We start from the raw sequence: 16,420 nt of genomic DNA, 5'->3' as shown, positions 1-16,420 counted from the left end.
TGATAATGAAATTAAACACCAGTATGTATGTAAATAGATAGTAAGTAAATAAGTAATAGGATCGCTAAATTTTCTAAAAAAAAAAAAAAAAAAAAAAAAAAAAAAGGAAAAGAATGAACAAATAAAAACAAAAATAATAATAAAAAAAAAAGAATTATCGCATTTCTTTCACCCACGTTCACATTATTATATAAATCTTGTTATACACTTTTAACACGTCCCTTAAATATCCATTTAATGGACACCCACACTCGATTGTTCTTTCTCAACAACTTAAACCTAACTCGGAAGACAAGGGAAGAGAAAAGAAATAGAAAAGAAAAAAAAAAAACAAAAACATGAAAAAGAATAAAAAAGAAAGTGTAGGTAGCATATCTCGTGCTATCTGGTTTTTTACCTATTGATGAAGATATTGAAGAAGAAAATGAGAAATTTTCTTTTGCTGAGTAATGGAGGAGAGTGATGAGTGGGTAGGTGGACGCGAGTAATTTTTAGAGATAAATTATTATCGATTTTTGGGGTCACGTGTCCGAGAATAGAAATTCGCTTTCAGAGAGCAGAACCTCTAAATCTGAGGGTACCGTATGTAGATCCGAATTAGCAGGCTCTGGCAAATCTCCACTATCGTTTCCTATTCCAGTAGGGGCTATCTGTCTGGCTCTACCGATTCTAACTCTGTCTCTTCTCTTAGTTTTAAGTAACACACCGGTTCTCGGCAATTTCGTGGATCTGGTGAGATTATTGTGCGCCGAAGTTGGCGCCGGCGGTGGCACTTGAGCCACTTTATCGGCCTTACGTAATTTCACGCTAAACTTGAAGGGCGGCTTATAGACAACTTGAAGTCTCGCTCGTTCCTTCCTAGCTAAAGTACCTGGCGAACTTTTGACCTCTCTCGAGTCCAGAGTTCTTCTTGGAACACCGGTTTGCCTTGATTGAGCTAATCTTGTTGCACCAGTAACGTTACCACTACCGGCCGTCAATCCTACAGGCGTCGATTTGCTTTTTGGTAAACCACTGGACGTTCTTGTACTCTCTAATCTACACTGAGACGAAGCTAATAACCAAGATCGTACTTTGTTCTTGGGATCGGCATTCGGTTCGGCTTCTTTTTCCGCTTGTATTGCAGAATAATCAATGACTTCCTTTCTATGTTGCTTCTTCCGCTTACGTTTATCTAACTCTGAATTACCGGGTAGATTGTTACATAAATTTTGCTTCTCCCTCGAGTTTGAAGTCTTCTTACGTTTGTTATCTTGCATTACGGCCGCCGCTGTTGCTGCTGCTGCTGCCGCTGCCGCCGCTGCTGCTGCAGTAGCAGTGGTAACGGTAGCAGTCGTTGCATTTGACGTTTCCGTTGGTCGTTTCCGTTGGGCAACTTCCTCGGCCGGTACTGTCGAGGATCTCCGGTTCGACATTTGTTTCTTTTTCTTTAAAATATCCTTTTTTTTTTGTTCCAACAAACAAATATCGTCACGAATCAAATTCATATCAGAGATAAGATATATAATTAACAATGTTATTATTATATTGGTATTATACCTTGTTTGATTTATCGACCGAAGCAGCATGCGTGTCCTTATGCTTCCGGTGTCTTCTCTTCTCTCTCACTTTCCTGCTCAGTGGAAGCTTTGCACGAACGGCTGCCGGATGAACCGTCACTCCCTCCGCACCTTCCGGCGGCAACCGTACCGTTTCCGTCGTCGAGCTGTGGATTATTGTCACCGATTTGAGTTTCTGATCCGGTCGCTTGCCTAGGAGCCTCATACTGACAACCTGAATAAATTAATGATCTAATTAATAACATCTTTGAAATCCTAACAGTATTTCAATTTTTTTTTCTTCTTTACTTTCTTTTTGTCGTGTCCTAAATTTTCATACCTATCTTGGTATATTTGTGTATTTTCTTTTTTTTTTTTTTTTTTTTTTTTTTTTAGCTTCTCGACAAACTACGAAAATTCTTTAGCCCATTCTATCTACTATTAAGTATATTATAAAGATTTATCAATAAATATAAATAAAACTAATAATATTGCTACATAATAAAGCCTGCGAAACATTCTGCATATGCTTCCTACATTCATCTGTGTTCTCTCACTTACTCTTTTCACACTGGACCGTTGTTTTTTTCCTCAATTTTTTCTGTCAAAGATCGTAGGTGAAATAATAAATTAAGTGCCATGCAATGCGATATTTGTGTGCTCATCATCGTCGATGCAAAACAATTTTCAATTGAATATTTCCATCGTGCTTATTCAAAGAAATTTCTATGCTTACCAATAAAGATATAGCTCCTAAAATGATAAGAGCCGCTGCGTACCAATGATCGGCTACCCAACGACGTACAGTCGCGAGGCTTTCATCGGACAATAAAAGTTTTCTTAAAGTTGCTAATGGGCCACTCGGATCAACCTTGACGAAAAAAAAAAATATATATATATATATTAATTGTAAAATACATGACAAATATTAAATTGTGATCTCACTTCTCTACACTTTTGAAAGACGTCGCAGTAACCGTTATAATCATTACACGGTGTTCCAGGTTTAGAGAACATATCCGGAATATCATACGGTGGTGAATTCCAATCGAAGGATGATCTAAACAATAAAATAACATTTTGTCAAGGATTTCTCATAGATAGAAAGAAGACATTTAAGAATACTCACAGACATGGTTGATTTTCACCCGGTAAACGACAACAGAGTTCGCAAGCTTTAGTTGGAGGATCATTAGGACCAGGAATACATTGACAGGATTCTAATCCATATGCAAGACAGATGCTTCCGGTGCATTCCTAAAAAGGAAAAAGAAAAAGGAAAAGAAAGAAAAAACGAATAAAAAAAGGAATGATATACAAGATGCATGTTCAAAGTTATAAAAACGTTAAAAATCGATGATCGATCTTATTACTCACGCCCATGAAGCAAACTAATTCACGATTGCAAATAGTTTTATTGGGTTTATTGATTGAAGGTGGACAATAGGGTGATCTACCGTCGCAGAAGCTAGCATCGCGACAACCATTATCATCTCTACACTTATCACCAAACCTGAGATTGCATTCAGCTGTACAGCATGGACCCTAGGAGAAACGCAGAATAAATTTTCACGAAAGTCGACGTACTACTACTAGCGGCATTTCATTAAACTCGAGGATATATCAAGAAGAGACATATACTTGACTAGGACTGCACACTGAACGTGGCGTAAGTGTACATGGGGTCTCTTCTGTTGGTGGATAACGACGTTGAGGGAAACAACAAGTATCTCTACAATCTTCTTCCCATCCACAATCGCATTCCTCGCCGTCCTCGACGACTCCGTTTCCGCACAATGATACTTGTGGTTCTATGAAGATACAGAAAGTAAAGGATATAACGTATGCAAAGGCAAATAGAGAGAGAGAGAGAGAGAGAGAGAGAGAGAGAGAGAGAGAGAGAGAGAAAGAGAGAGAGAGAGAGAGAGAGAGAAAGAGAGAGAGAAACTTCTATTGAATAATATTCTAGAAATGTTTATCTTCAAAGAAATTGATCAAATTCTTCACCTGTGAAACAGCCTTTTGGTGAACGAGCCTTACTGTTGAGCACAGGATTTATGGCGTTCAAACTACACGGACTAAAGCGATTGTTGTTACGCTTGTCGCCGCTGGTTGCACGGGCGAACATTATGAAATTTCCATCTTCACCGCCCGGTGTGCATTGTTCCGGATCATGCTGACGAAAGGGAAGATAAGTTTTAGATGATATTCCATTTCTTAGCTCGATCATTTTCGTGAAATATGTTTTATATATATATAAATATATTTGTGCGCGTTGTATACCACAGTAAATACAAAGTTAATCAAATATGAAAAAATGGGAGTTGAAAAAAAAATATATCGAACACTTACCGGCGAACCAAAGTTGTGACCGATCTCGTGTGCCAATGTGACGTGAGATACCGCGGGTGGAACGTGCTTTCCGTAGTTCAGCAGGGTCACTATTCCAGTATTCAAGGACTTCATGCTACCACGATAATGCTGCAACATTATTTGTATGCAGCCTACGTTATATACTATGCTGAACACATGCCGTTAGAACGATACAGAGCCGATATTGCTTTTTGTGTGATTACATTTTCATAGAAACATATATGTATATATATATATATATATATACATATATATATATATATATATATATACATGTTTATGTACCTATATACGTATATATAGTGTTCGACAGTCGCTTCGATATTGAAATATCTCTTGTCCTGAAAAAATATGGAATAAGTTATGCTAGGAACGAATGCAATATCGACCCTTTTTCTGACGATAACGAACGAACGAAGTGTATCTACAATCACCTTTTATACGAATATATATATATATATATATATATATATATATATATATATATATATATATATATATTTCTAAATCTTGATGTATGCGCTAAGGATCAAACGACTATTAATTAAACGCAAAATTACTGGCTGAGTGATTGATAATGTATTAAACGTGTGTTGAAAAAAGTAACGTACTAATGATCCTAACATATAAAAAATATACATGCGTGTCTTTTTAATATTTTCAATCTGATTGTTAGCTTCTAAAACGCAAAAGACACAACGTGCATCGATCTAAGGAATTTTTAATTACTCTTAAATGTAAATAAATAAATTGTAAATATATCTTGTATATAGCGAGTCTAAATCGAATATATAATTCGTTATAAATTCTGTGGAACATTGTAAAATCCAATCTTTAATGTATGTATGTATGTATGTATGTAAAATATGTCTCTCCACCCACCTTGATATGAAACTTTTTTTTTTTTTTTTTTTTTTTTTTTTTTTTTTTAATAATTTTTTTTCTCTCCTCTCGTCGAACGACTTACCCCGTTCTTTTCGCAAACTCCTCCAGCGTTCTTCAAATCTCCGGTCCAAGCTAGACCTAACGTTCCCATTTCAAAGTCCCGATACGTGAACATGTAAGCCAAACAAAATGCATCGTAATCCTCCTCTGAAACGATCAATGAATCCGTATTTTCCTTGAGGTTTTCATTTTCTTTGTTCGTTTGTTCGTTCGTTTTTTTATTTTTGTTTTTTTAATATATTATAAACATTTTATCTCGCTAAGTGAAATATAATAATAATGATATAAATAACAGAAACAAAAATCTGCTTACCGGAAAATAATTCAAGATATTTCTCGACACCGTAATTACCCGGAAATCGATAATTGAGATCCCTCAAAGCGTCCTCGCTATGAACTTTCACACGTTTTATCATGAAACTGATGTTATCCGGTCTACCATCCTGATTGAAATCTAAACGAGAAACAAACAAAGATATATCATTAATTCACAGAGCTATGTGTAATACGTTGGAAAATGCTTGATGAACCTTTGTTATTTTACTTTCACTACCTCTATAAATGTATATATGTATACGCACATACACACACACTCACACATGCATACACATATATATATATATATATATATGTATGTATATATACACAGGTATATATATGTATATACACTTTGCTTATATTTACGCGCTACATCCTATTGTAAATCAATTTAATGCGCACGCGTGAGCGCGCTCTCGTGTAAATTCATGGTAGATCGATACTACGTGAAGTTTTCGACAGAAAACAATTTCAACGAGAGCTGCTGCACTTGATAATAGGAGGGAGAAACCCGACTACGATGGACCAGAGAGATATTATATCGAATTCCTATAATTCGATCGAATATCGCACGTATATGACGCGTAGACGACCGGTTGGAGTTTATAATGAAAATATTATATGAAAACCAATCGGTGTATTTTTTGTTATTTAAAAGCAAAACAAAAAAGAAAGAAAAACGAAATAAAAAACGATATAAAATAAAATAAAATAAAATATAGAGAAGAAAAAAGGAAAAAAGAAATAACATAAAAATATCAAACTAACCCATATAAAAAAAAAAAAAAGAAAAAAACAAACAAAAAAAAAAGAAAGAAAAGAAAAAAAAAAGAAAAAAAAAGAATTGTATATAGGATATCCGAAAATTATTATCTGTACAACTTTTGTATTTCATAATGGACTATCAACGAATAATAAAATTTCTTGTGTCGTGTCACTTTAAAGAGAAACTTTTTTATTAAACTCTTTCTATTTCTTTGTTCGTTTGTATCAAGTTAGTTTTTTCCAAACAGACAGATTGATTGACCATGCCAGATGCTGCAATTCATTGGACAGTCAGATATCTCATGACTTTGTCGGACTTTGATTTCTTTCTTAAAAGATTCGTCGAAGTTATTGCGTATAATATACGGATGATAGATATCGACGATTTAAAAGCAAGAGTTTGAGCTGACATTGAACGAATTGATATGGAAATTCGATGCATCGTAAACGGCAGCATTTGAACTGTCGATTGGATAATGTTTCGGGTATTCACTAATGGTGCAAATATCGAATATATATATATATATATATATATATATATATATATATATACTAAAAAAAAATACTAATTATACAAATTTTTATTTAATAATTCAACATCCGCGTAGTCCCATCGTAAATTTTATTAAAGGACAGTTATATAGATAATTTTCGGACATCCCGTATATCTGTCTCGTTGACAGGATATACCGAGAAAGTGCTCGTTCATGTTTGAAATTAAAATAAAATTTGGAAAAAGGGACACATACATAGACACATTCGTATACGCATACACGCGCATACACAAAAATACACAAATGTACATAGACACAGATGCACACGAAGTAGATAGAGGTTCCTTGTGAAACTATTCTTTTCGCTTGACCCGTAAAACAAACTTACCCGTGTGTTTGTATATGGAGTTGACCTTCTGTACATGCCTCGTCATCACTTCGATGCAAGCTTCTTCCGTGCCGTATCTAGCGAAAAACTGATGATCAGCTTGCAAGTAAAGCATGCAAGTTGTTTTTCGTGGATCGACTGTCGCACGTTTATGTAAATGTCTGGCTATTCGATCTCCACTAGATCTGTAAATTACATATATATCAAGGAATAAAAGTAAAGGAATATAAAATGAGAGTGGGTGAGAGAGTTTTAGGAGAGAAAACAAAAAGAATATTAAAAGGAGGAAAGAGAGAAAAGAAAAAAAATTATCAAGTTATCATCCTCTCATGATAAGAGTTTACTTTTATAATCCGGTTAAACGCCGTGGCCACATTTCATAGCGAACGTGGTCTGTAACCGTGATAATACGAAAGATAAAGGATTAAAAGAAGGGTAACTCGCGTTACGACGATTAAAGTGACGATCGAAGAAGAAAAAATGTGAATTAAAAGAATTTGAATTCAAATGCATTCATTCTCTCTCTCTCCCTCTCTCTCTCTCTCTCTCTCTCTCTCTCTCGCTCTTTCTATTTCTATCTCTCTTTATCTTTCTTTAACTCTAATTATGCACATCTCAAAATAATTTCTAATTGTGCACTTGGGGTGTGCTATACCCCAGACACTTTGAACAGCTCTCATTTATACAAAATGAATAATTTTAATTCCAAAAAAATATTGTATATTCTTTGAAACCTCGGAAATAATAATCAGTGGATTTCCAAATATAATAGAAAACGCATTTCCAATAATGTCATTATAGAAAATATTCATGAATCATGCAATGCGCCAATTGTTTTAATTAAGCTTAAAGTTAAGCTCAAGTGCACAGCTAGGGGTAAAAAAAAAAGAAGCAAAGAAAGAAGAAAAAAGGAAAAAAAGAAAAAAAAAAAAAAAGAAAAAAATTTTTTATCTTTTTTATTTTATTTATACCTGTCATAGTAACGAGCTTCGTACTTCGTTTCCAAATTCAATATTCTCCCATGGCTTTCTCTCGAATAGAGACCAATTTTATTATCCAACAAGGGCTCGTAAAATCCTTCTGAACTATCGTTGTAAGTCTTGCCTCTGTAAAGAAGAAGAAGATTTTTCTTTAACTTTCATCTATATGCTAAGATAACCTTTCGTTATTTGATATACTTTGAAAGATAAGAATAATTTTTTTCTTTCTTTTAAAAGAGTTTGCTCAATTTGTTAAAAAAGAAAAAGAAAAAGAAAAAAAAAAAAAGATTAGATTTATTAGGTTTTAAACCAAAGTTATCACAAGAGAAATACACTTTATTTCCTTATATCTTCTATTCTCAAATATAAAAACGTTTAAATGATAATGACTTAATCTTAATGTCGGCTAATTTGTTGACGAAATAAAACAAAACCTTTATTTCTTTTAATAGAGAGAATAAAGGGAAAAAAAAAAGAATTTATTCACATACAAAATATATATATATATATATATATATATATATATATACATATATATTTTGATGATCACCTATCAAATATGTCTCGAAGAGAGCCTTCGTGTAATTGATGACTCGCACACGGCAATGGATGCGGAGGCACGGTTACATCGGATGTACGATAAGCGATGCTATGGTAGGTTGGAGACGTGTCTTCGTTCTCATCCAGATATCTTGCAGTTGGTTCGATATAAAACTCTTCGAACTTGGTCGCGATCGTACCATCGAAGAGTCCATCGGTTGTCACCACACCCTGTACCACTGCGTTTTCATCCTCTGGAAAAAAAAAGGTAGAGAAAAAAAAAGGGAAAAGAGAGATGAAACACAATGAATCGATAACTTATTTAACATAGCGCCCCTTCGTAATTTCCTGCGGTCTCGTTTCAAATCGTGATAATAATCACGATAATTGAAATAAAATGATTTTTTTCATTTTTACGACCTTTTTCCTATTTTTTTTCTCTCTCTCTTTTTTTTTTTTGTTTTCTCTTTCTTTCTTTTTATCATGTTTCAGATGTGATTATTAATATGGGATGGGTTTAAAGCTTCTAAAAAGCAATTTTAAAAATCGACTATACTTTTTCCGAGACTTTTCATACGTTAATAGTCAAGCTTGTGGTTTTACAATCCGATAAAAAAAAAAAAAAAAAAAAAAAAAAAAAAAAAAAAAAAAAAAGAAAAAAAATTAGCGTAAAAAGGTAGCGTCGAACAATAAGTAATTGATCTTTAAAATCATCTTAGGAACTTTTTTCCCGTCCTTTACAACAATATCGAGATTTCGAGTTCAATTCCAATGTGTCTCGTAAAATAATGTCAAGAAAAAGGGAAAAGAAAAGGAAAAGAGGAAAAAGAAGAAGAAAAAGAAGAAGAAAACAAAAAGGAAACAAATAAAAGTAAAAGAGAGGGCAATTTCTACTTCACAACTCATCCCCGCGAGTTTCAACTCGCGCGAAATAACTCCCCGAGCGCGTATAAAATATTTTAATCGTGGAATCCCTTATCCACGTTCCTTACCCCCTCATAATATCGTACTGGACTTCTTACGAGTTTACTTTCTGAGTTTCGTACCGGTAATACGACGGAGATTATTTGATTACACGTTAAAAAAAAAAAAAAAAAAAAAAAAAAAAAAAAAAAAAAAAAAGAAAATATTCTAAACGAAGGTAAAACGAAAATTAATGTTACGTGTCGATCCACAGTATTCATATATATATTCATTCATAAAGGTATTTATATATAAATAAATAAATAATGGAATGAATGAATAAGTAAAACAAAAACAAAAAAACAAAAAATTTGATAATTGTCGCAAAGTCTTTCATTTTGTTTCAATGAAATCGACGTTTTTTTTAAGCGTTCAACGAAGAAAAAATCGAGAAGAAAATCACGTTTTGACGTTTCTAACATCGGATAAAGAGGCCAAAAGTTCTCGATGTGATTTTAAAAATCAATTACACTTTTTCGAAAGACTTTCAGGCAAATTCTTTCCTTCCGTTTTTTTTTCTTTCTTTTTGTTTTCGAATTGTAAAACTAAAAGCCTGCGAACTTTTTTTTTCTATTCGAATAAAAATCAGTTTTAAAAAGTCTATCGAAAATCATCCAAGAACTTTTGGATTACACTGTATAGAAGGATACGAGGTAAATGGTTACAATGAGATTACATGAGTTTAATAAATTTAATGTAGCATTTGAAGTAAAGTATTTTTAGATTTCTTTTTTAAGTTAAGCGAGTTTTGCCTGTCTATTTGTCATTTCTCCCCCCACCCCCTCTCAATCTCTCTCTCTCTCTCTCTCTCTCTCTCTCTCTCTCTCTCTCTCTCTCTCTCTCTCTCTCTCTCTCTCTCTCTCTCTCTCTCTCTCTCTCTCTCTCTCTCTCTCTATGTTCTTTCTTTATCTTTCTCGTTCGATTATAAAATTGGAACGAATCGATGACTTGTCTATTTCTCTATTTGCTTTTTTCAGAACAAGCGATAACTCCGTTTCCTTTCGCAATTGGTTCGAACGCTCCCAAGCGACTTCCTTTCCTAAAACGCGATAAATTTCTAAAAAGAAAAGAAAAAAAAAAAAAAAGAAAAAGAAAAAGAAAAAGAAAAAGAAAAAGAAAAAACTTTTTCCCCAACTTCTCGAAAATAATTCTTGAAAAGTTTTCGAGGAAGAAATTTTTCATCGACGTTCCCTAAGAAAAATTTTTCAAAAGAATTTAAAACGATCGAGTTTATCATCAACCATTTTCCATCTATCTCGTAGTATGTATACATACATATATATGTATTGGAAATCCATCCCTATAATCGCTTTAACCTGTCTACCTATCAAACCCTCTTGATTTTAATCGGCATTGACGATTAGAGAAGGGTGCTTCTAAGCTCACTGAAAGTCTACATACATATCTTGTTTCAAAGAACGCGCTCGTCGCGAAAGGGGTCGTATGCTTTTCAGGGTAGCGAAGAAAAAGAAAAAAGAAAAGATTCAAACGTGAAGTTACTTTAAACGATAGGATCGATTTACTTGAAAGAAAAAAAGAAAAAAGAAAAAAGAAAAAAAAAAGAAGAAAAAAGAACATCCTTATATTAATATTTTTTAAGATTAACATTATTCTAATCGCATATATATATATACATATACGTAAGTATATTTTCTTAAATGACTTTTTAATTGTATTATATCCATTTATACTTAAGAGATATGCATGATTCATTATATACATACATATATAATGTATGAACAGAAATATATGCATGTATATACGTGCAGGATGACGACGACGTGCGTTCCCGTATGTTAGAGAAATATAGTGATATTGAACGTTCGTGACTTTAAAAATGGATTTATTTCTTCTGCTTTTGCTTGTCGAAACGCGTTAGAACAGGAAACGTAAATAGTTTTCGACATGCCATTGATTCAAGCATCATATATATATATATATATATATTACATTTTAATATTTTATATTAATAAACGAATTAACCGGCGATTACGAAAGTAAATGAAAAATGTATTTATACCGTAATTCGTATGATTAAGTCAATTGCCATACGAGATTACGGAACAAATAATTTTGTAATTTTTGACGCAATTATATTACTTTCATATAATCACCAATAGAAATAGTTATAACGAGTATAATAATTTATTACGTATTTGACTGTTGACAATGTTTCAATTCTACCTAACACAAATAAATTTTTTGTTATATTTCTACATTTTTAATAATAATTTTTATTCTTTTGATTCCAACCGACAGAACGAACGATCGATTAATATGTTTAACATTTATATACATACATACATACATACATACATACATACGTACGTATGTACATATGTACGTTTGGTTTTATAGACATTTCTAAAGTGTAGAATGCTCGTCGAACTTTACGAAAAGCCAGTCATCCATCCATCCATCTTTACGTTTCAACAGGCGAGAGAACAATTAAAACCGCCTAATGACTTTCCGATGAAAGTTTCGCGGGAATTCAATCGCATTCTAGGGTCGTTCCACTTTCCATCTTTCTCTACCCTCCTCTCTCTCTCTCTCTCTCTCTCTCTCTTTCCCTCGTCCCTCTTCTTCCTTTCCTCCCTCTTTTTCTCTAATTCTTCACTTCATCTTTTTATTTTTCTTCTTCAAGGGACACTATCGAATCGTGATAGAAAAATTTCTCATTATTCGAAAGGAAGAGAGAAAGAGAAAGGAAGAGAGGGTTTGTTCGGAAAAAAGAAAAAAAAGCAAGGAAAAAAGAAAAAGAAAAAAGAAAAAAAAAGAAGAAGAAGAGTGAATCATCGAGAGCTATATGCTTGAGATTAATAGGAAAGGTAAAGATTCTTCTATTCGTTAGCCTCGTTTTTTCTGTCTCTCTTCTTCTAAAATGATAGATAGATAGATAAATAGATAGATAGATAGATAGATAGATAGATAGATAGATAGATAGATAGATAGATAGGTAGAGAGAGAGAGAGAGAGAAAATCCGACGTGAGAAAATCCGACTAATTCGAACTAATTTTGCGCTTGCGACTTAAAGTACGAAGGGACCAAGAGAGAGAGAGAGAGAGAGAGAGAGAGAGAGAGAGAGAGAGAGAGAGAGAGAGAGAGAGAGTGAGAGAGAGAAAGAGAGTAAGAGAGGAGAAGAGAAGAAGGGAGAAGGAGAGTCCCATCGGACGAGCTCGGAGCGTAATCGATGCATGCTTCAACGAGGTCGTGCAAAGAGGCTGGATTTCCCGTATGGCTTGAATATCGAGCAAGAGTACCGGAAAGTGAGAGAAAGAAAGATAGAGAGAGAAAGGGAAGGAGGGAAGAGAGAAAGAAAGAGAGAAAAGCCGTCAGAAACACAAAATGAGAAAATATCCTCGAAGATCCTCGAACGAGAGGGATGAACATCCTCATCCTCGGAGCTTCGTTAATTAGTTTTTAATCCTAATAGCCGCTTTATAAAATTTTTTTTTTTCTTTTTCGTTTTCTCCTTTGCACTCCTCTCATTCCTCTCCGACCACCACCACTCCCATCCTTATTATATCCTCTTTTCAAATCTTTACTTTTCAAAATCATTGAAATACAAATTATTACATGTACATATATGTGTGAATTGACGCGCCCCACAGTTGGAGTTGCATTTATTATAAAATAGCATTAGGACGAAATACTTAAATCTGATGACTTGAGTTCTCCCGGGAGGTCACGTTTTAAATTCTAATCCCTTTGCAAACAACAATAATAAAGAACAACAGCCTGATAATATTTGTTACGACTAAAGGCGGAAAAAGAAAGGAAAAAAAAAAAGAAAGAAAGAAAGAAAAATAAGAAAAAAAAAAAAAAAAAGTAGAAGAGAGAAGAAAAAAGACGACGCGTATGAATTTGATTAAACTGAAACGAACTTTTCCTTTTGTGAGAGGTCTGGTAATGATGTTGCAGCACCCCAGTGGCGAATTCAAAAGTACAAAATGTTGTCCTAGATCTAATTTTCATATCGATGTGTTGCAGAAAGAAAAAAAATGTTTCTCTTCTTTTTCTTTAATTTTTCATATAACAACATACTGATACTCGAACAAATTAACGTGCTTTTCGATAGATACAATCTGAACGTTTTTTTACAGATGAAAATGGAAAAGAAATGAAAAAAATGAAAAAAATGAAATGAAATGAAATGAAATGAAATGAAATGAAAGATACGAGAATCCAATAAGAAACGTCGAAGTTATGTCGGTGATGTTGCGGTGAAACGAAGAAACGACTTAAAGGAGAGGAAAATGAGGATAAGACGAACAAATTTGATTTTCGTTGAAAAGTTTGAAGACGACGATGATGACGACGACGACGACGAAGACGACGAAGACGACGACGACGACGACGACGGGAAAATCATGCAAGGTAAACGTTTGCTCATTCCCGAAACGTCGCGACGCGTCAGGACGACACGACGCGTCCTGCGCTAGAGATGGTTGCTTTCGTATCGACGAATACGTCGATTCGACGCAAATCGATTGTTAATCAACAAAAGCTCTTCTTTTTCTTTCTTCTCTCTCTCTCTCTCTCTCTCTCTTTTATTTCAAACGTACAACTTTAGAGGCAGTTACACGAGGATACTTTATCCAGTGATTTCGCCACAATGTACAACCATTTGTTCGACAAAACAAATTAGATTTCTTCGTTAACGAGCGAGAAATCTTTCCTTTCTTTCGTTCTTTTTGTTATCTCTCCTCTCTCTCCTCTCTCTCTCTCTCTCTCTCTCTCTCTCTTTATCTTTTTTATTTTTCTTATTTTATTATTTTTTTATTTTTTTTTCATTTATTCTTCCTTTTTTTCAGACTAGTACTACACAACGAGAGGAATGATAGTCCAACAACATCTAGGGAAAAGGCCGTTTTGCTAGCACGAAAGAAAAGCTCCCTTCGTTCCAGTTCGTTACTGGACGAACGTGAATATAAAAAGAAAAGAAAAACAGACAGACAGAAAAAGAAGAAGAGAGAGAAAGAGAGAGAGAGAGAGAGAGAGAAAAGCACAAAAAAAAAGAAAAGAAAAAAGGAATAGAACGAAACGAATTAGTCATGAGTACTTTATCAATTAAAATCAATTATTTTCAAATACTAATACACACAGATACGTATACGATATATATGCGCGAACGAACATGTATCAATAATATTTTATTCTATGAAATATTAAAATATTCATCGAATATTATTCGTTTATTCGAAACGAGAGAAACTATTTGCAAGATATAAATTAGTCGTGTGTAAATTAAGTTGATCTTTTTCGATAAAAATGTTTTTATTCGAGGAAAAAAAAGACAGAGAGAGAGAGAGAGAAGGACAGACAGAGAGACAGAAAGAGCGAGCGAGCGAGCGAGCGAGAGAGAGAGAGAGAGAGAGAGAGAGAGAGAGAGAGAGAGAGAGAGAGAAATATAATATATTAATTCTTTTTTTTTTTTTATTGCAACACGATAATATGTAGTCGAGATTTTTCGATAATAAATCGCGAGTACGATGGATAAGCCGATAAATATAGAAGCGCGCGCATACCGTCAATTAGGCAAGTTTAATGGTTAATCGGATTAGCGAGAATACGCGTTATATCATGACGTTGTTACCGGTCAACGAGAAGGAGCGAGAGAAAGAGAGAAAGAGATAGAGAGAGAAGAGGGAAATCAACTGAAGAGTATTGAATAATTTGAAAAGTCGAGTCAATTTAAGTCGAGCTAAAACTAGCATATCGTATGTTTAATTATTACTTAAAATCTGCATCATTTCTCCCTTTCTCTCCCTTTCACGATCACTCATCTCTCTCTCTCTCTCTCTCTCTCTCTCTCTCTCTCTCTCTCTCTCTCTCTCTCTCTCTCTCTCTCTCTTTCTCTCTTTCTCTCTCTCTCTCTGTCTGTCTCTCTCTCTCTCAAAATCAATATTTGCGTTGATCGGTTGTCTGAACGATGATTTTCCGAATTTCGTACATGTAATCAACATTTATGAATTTTCGTTAATATAATTCTCATTAGCTCTTGGTTCTACGACTTAATTATCTCTCTTCAATTATGTTCTCCAATATGCTATTTTATTATTTAATAGATCAATCGAAAATAATATTTTAATCTGTCGTTTTTGCAAATCGAAAATTATTCTTTTGCTTTTTATAAGCCCTAGAAGAAGAAGAAAAAAAAGCAAAGAAAAAATAGAAAAGAAAAAGAAAAACGAAACTATTCCAAAGATTCTTATAGAGAAAAAAGAAAGGAAGAAAAATAAAAAATAATAAAACCGTCATAGCCTAAACGTTGGAACGTATTTGATTTGATCTATCAATTCTTAAAGGTCGAAAAACTTCCTTCACTTTTTTTTTCTTTTTTTTTTTTTACGAACGAAACAAGAAGAGGAAATATTTTAGAAAGTCTTATGTAAGAAGAACAAAAAAAAAAAAAAATAAAATAAGAAAGAAAGAACGAAAATCGCATCTATCCTAAACGTAATAATACGGTAAGCCTTCTTTCTTTTTTCTTTTTTTTTTTTTTTTTTTTTTTTTTTTTTTTTTATCGTTTAACTCGAAAGACCATGACGATTGAACCGACATCGATCACGGCCTCGTTGGAAATCACGTAGCAAAGCTGGTCATTGTTGTCCTCGTTGGTTCGAACGAATAAGTGCACTCACACTGCCGATTTTCAGGAATGACGTTCGCCATTTGCTTTGAAAGAGAAAAGAGAAGAGTAAAAGAGAAAGACAATGAAAAAGAGGGACAGAAAAAGAGGAAGAGAAGGAGAGAAGGAGGGAGGAAGGGAGGGAGGGAAGGAGAGAGAAAGAGAGAAAGAGAGAGAGAGAGAGAGAGAGAGAGAGAGAGAGAGAGAGAGAGAGAGAGAGAGAGAGAGAGAGAGAGGAAGAAAAAGGAACGATTTTCTAGCGTTCGGTACATTTTCCGAGCTTACGGTTTCACCGACAACTCACGATGAACTCATCTAACGTACGAAATTATACTGCTTCGCGTCCATTGTCCGAGAAACCTACTCTCCTTTCTCTCTACATCACTGAGTTCTTGCGCTCGCAGAATCGTAACGCGTTCTTACACATACGCTCGCATAAGTACGTACCTATATATGTACACATACGATAATAATTAAAATCTTT

General features: G+C 34.0%; 1 protein-coding gene across 6 annotated transcripts in view; it reads right to left on the bottom strand.

Moving 5' to 3' along the window:
* Positions 1–16,420, bottom strand: part of LOC124949768 (disintegrin and metalloproteinase domain-containing protein 10-like) — a 41,782-nt gene that overhangs the window by 3,747 nt on the left and 21,615 nt on the right. For 3 of the 6 annotated variants that reach the window (XM_047495434.1, XM_047495436.1, XM_047495435.1), the window contains 14 exons: positions 8,352–8,595; positions 7,793–7,927; positions 6,822–7,006; positions 5,170–5,310; positions 4,879–5,003; positions 3,891–4,019; positions 3,546–3,714; positions 3,180–3,349; positions 2,916–3,083; positions 2,668–2,795; positions 2,484–2,598; positions 2,275–2,409; positions 1,540–1,773; positions 69–1,439 (listed from right to left, as the gene is read on the bottom strand). In XM_047495434.1, the coding sequence (XP_047351390.1) occupies positions 522–1,439; positions 1,540–1,773; positions 2,275–2,409; positions 2,484–2,598; positions 2,668–2,795; positions 2,916–3,083; positions 3,180–3,349; positions 3,546–3,714; positions 3,891–4,019; positions 4,879–5,003; positions 5,170–5,310; positions 6,822–7,006; positions 7,793–7,927; positions 8,352–8,595 (2,996 nt within the window). In that variant the 3' untranslated portion in view covers positions 69–521. Of the gene's footprint in view, positions 1–68; positions 1,440–1,539; positions 1,774–2,099; positions 2,140–2,274; positions 2,410–2,483; positions 2,599–2,667; positions 2,796–2,915; positions 3,084–3,179; positions 3,350–3,545; positions 3,715–3,890; positions 4,020–4,878; positions 5,004–5,169; positions 5,311–6,821; positions 7,007–7,792; positions 7,928–8,351; positions 8,596–16,420 lie in introns of those variants that run through there. The other 3 variants (XR_007101165.1, XR_007101166.1, XM_047495438.1) reach the window with 2 other exon arrangements.

Source organism: Vespa velutina, chromosome 6 (assembly GCF_912470025.1).
Source record: "Vespa velutina chromosome 6, iVesVel2.1, whole genome shotgun sequence".
NCBI classification, from domain to species: domain Eukaryota; kingdom Metazoa; phylum Arthropoda; class Insecta; order Hymenoptera; family Vespidae; genus Vespa; species Vespa velutina.
This window is presented reverse-complemented; position numbering and strand designations above follow the sequence as displayed.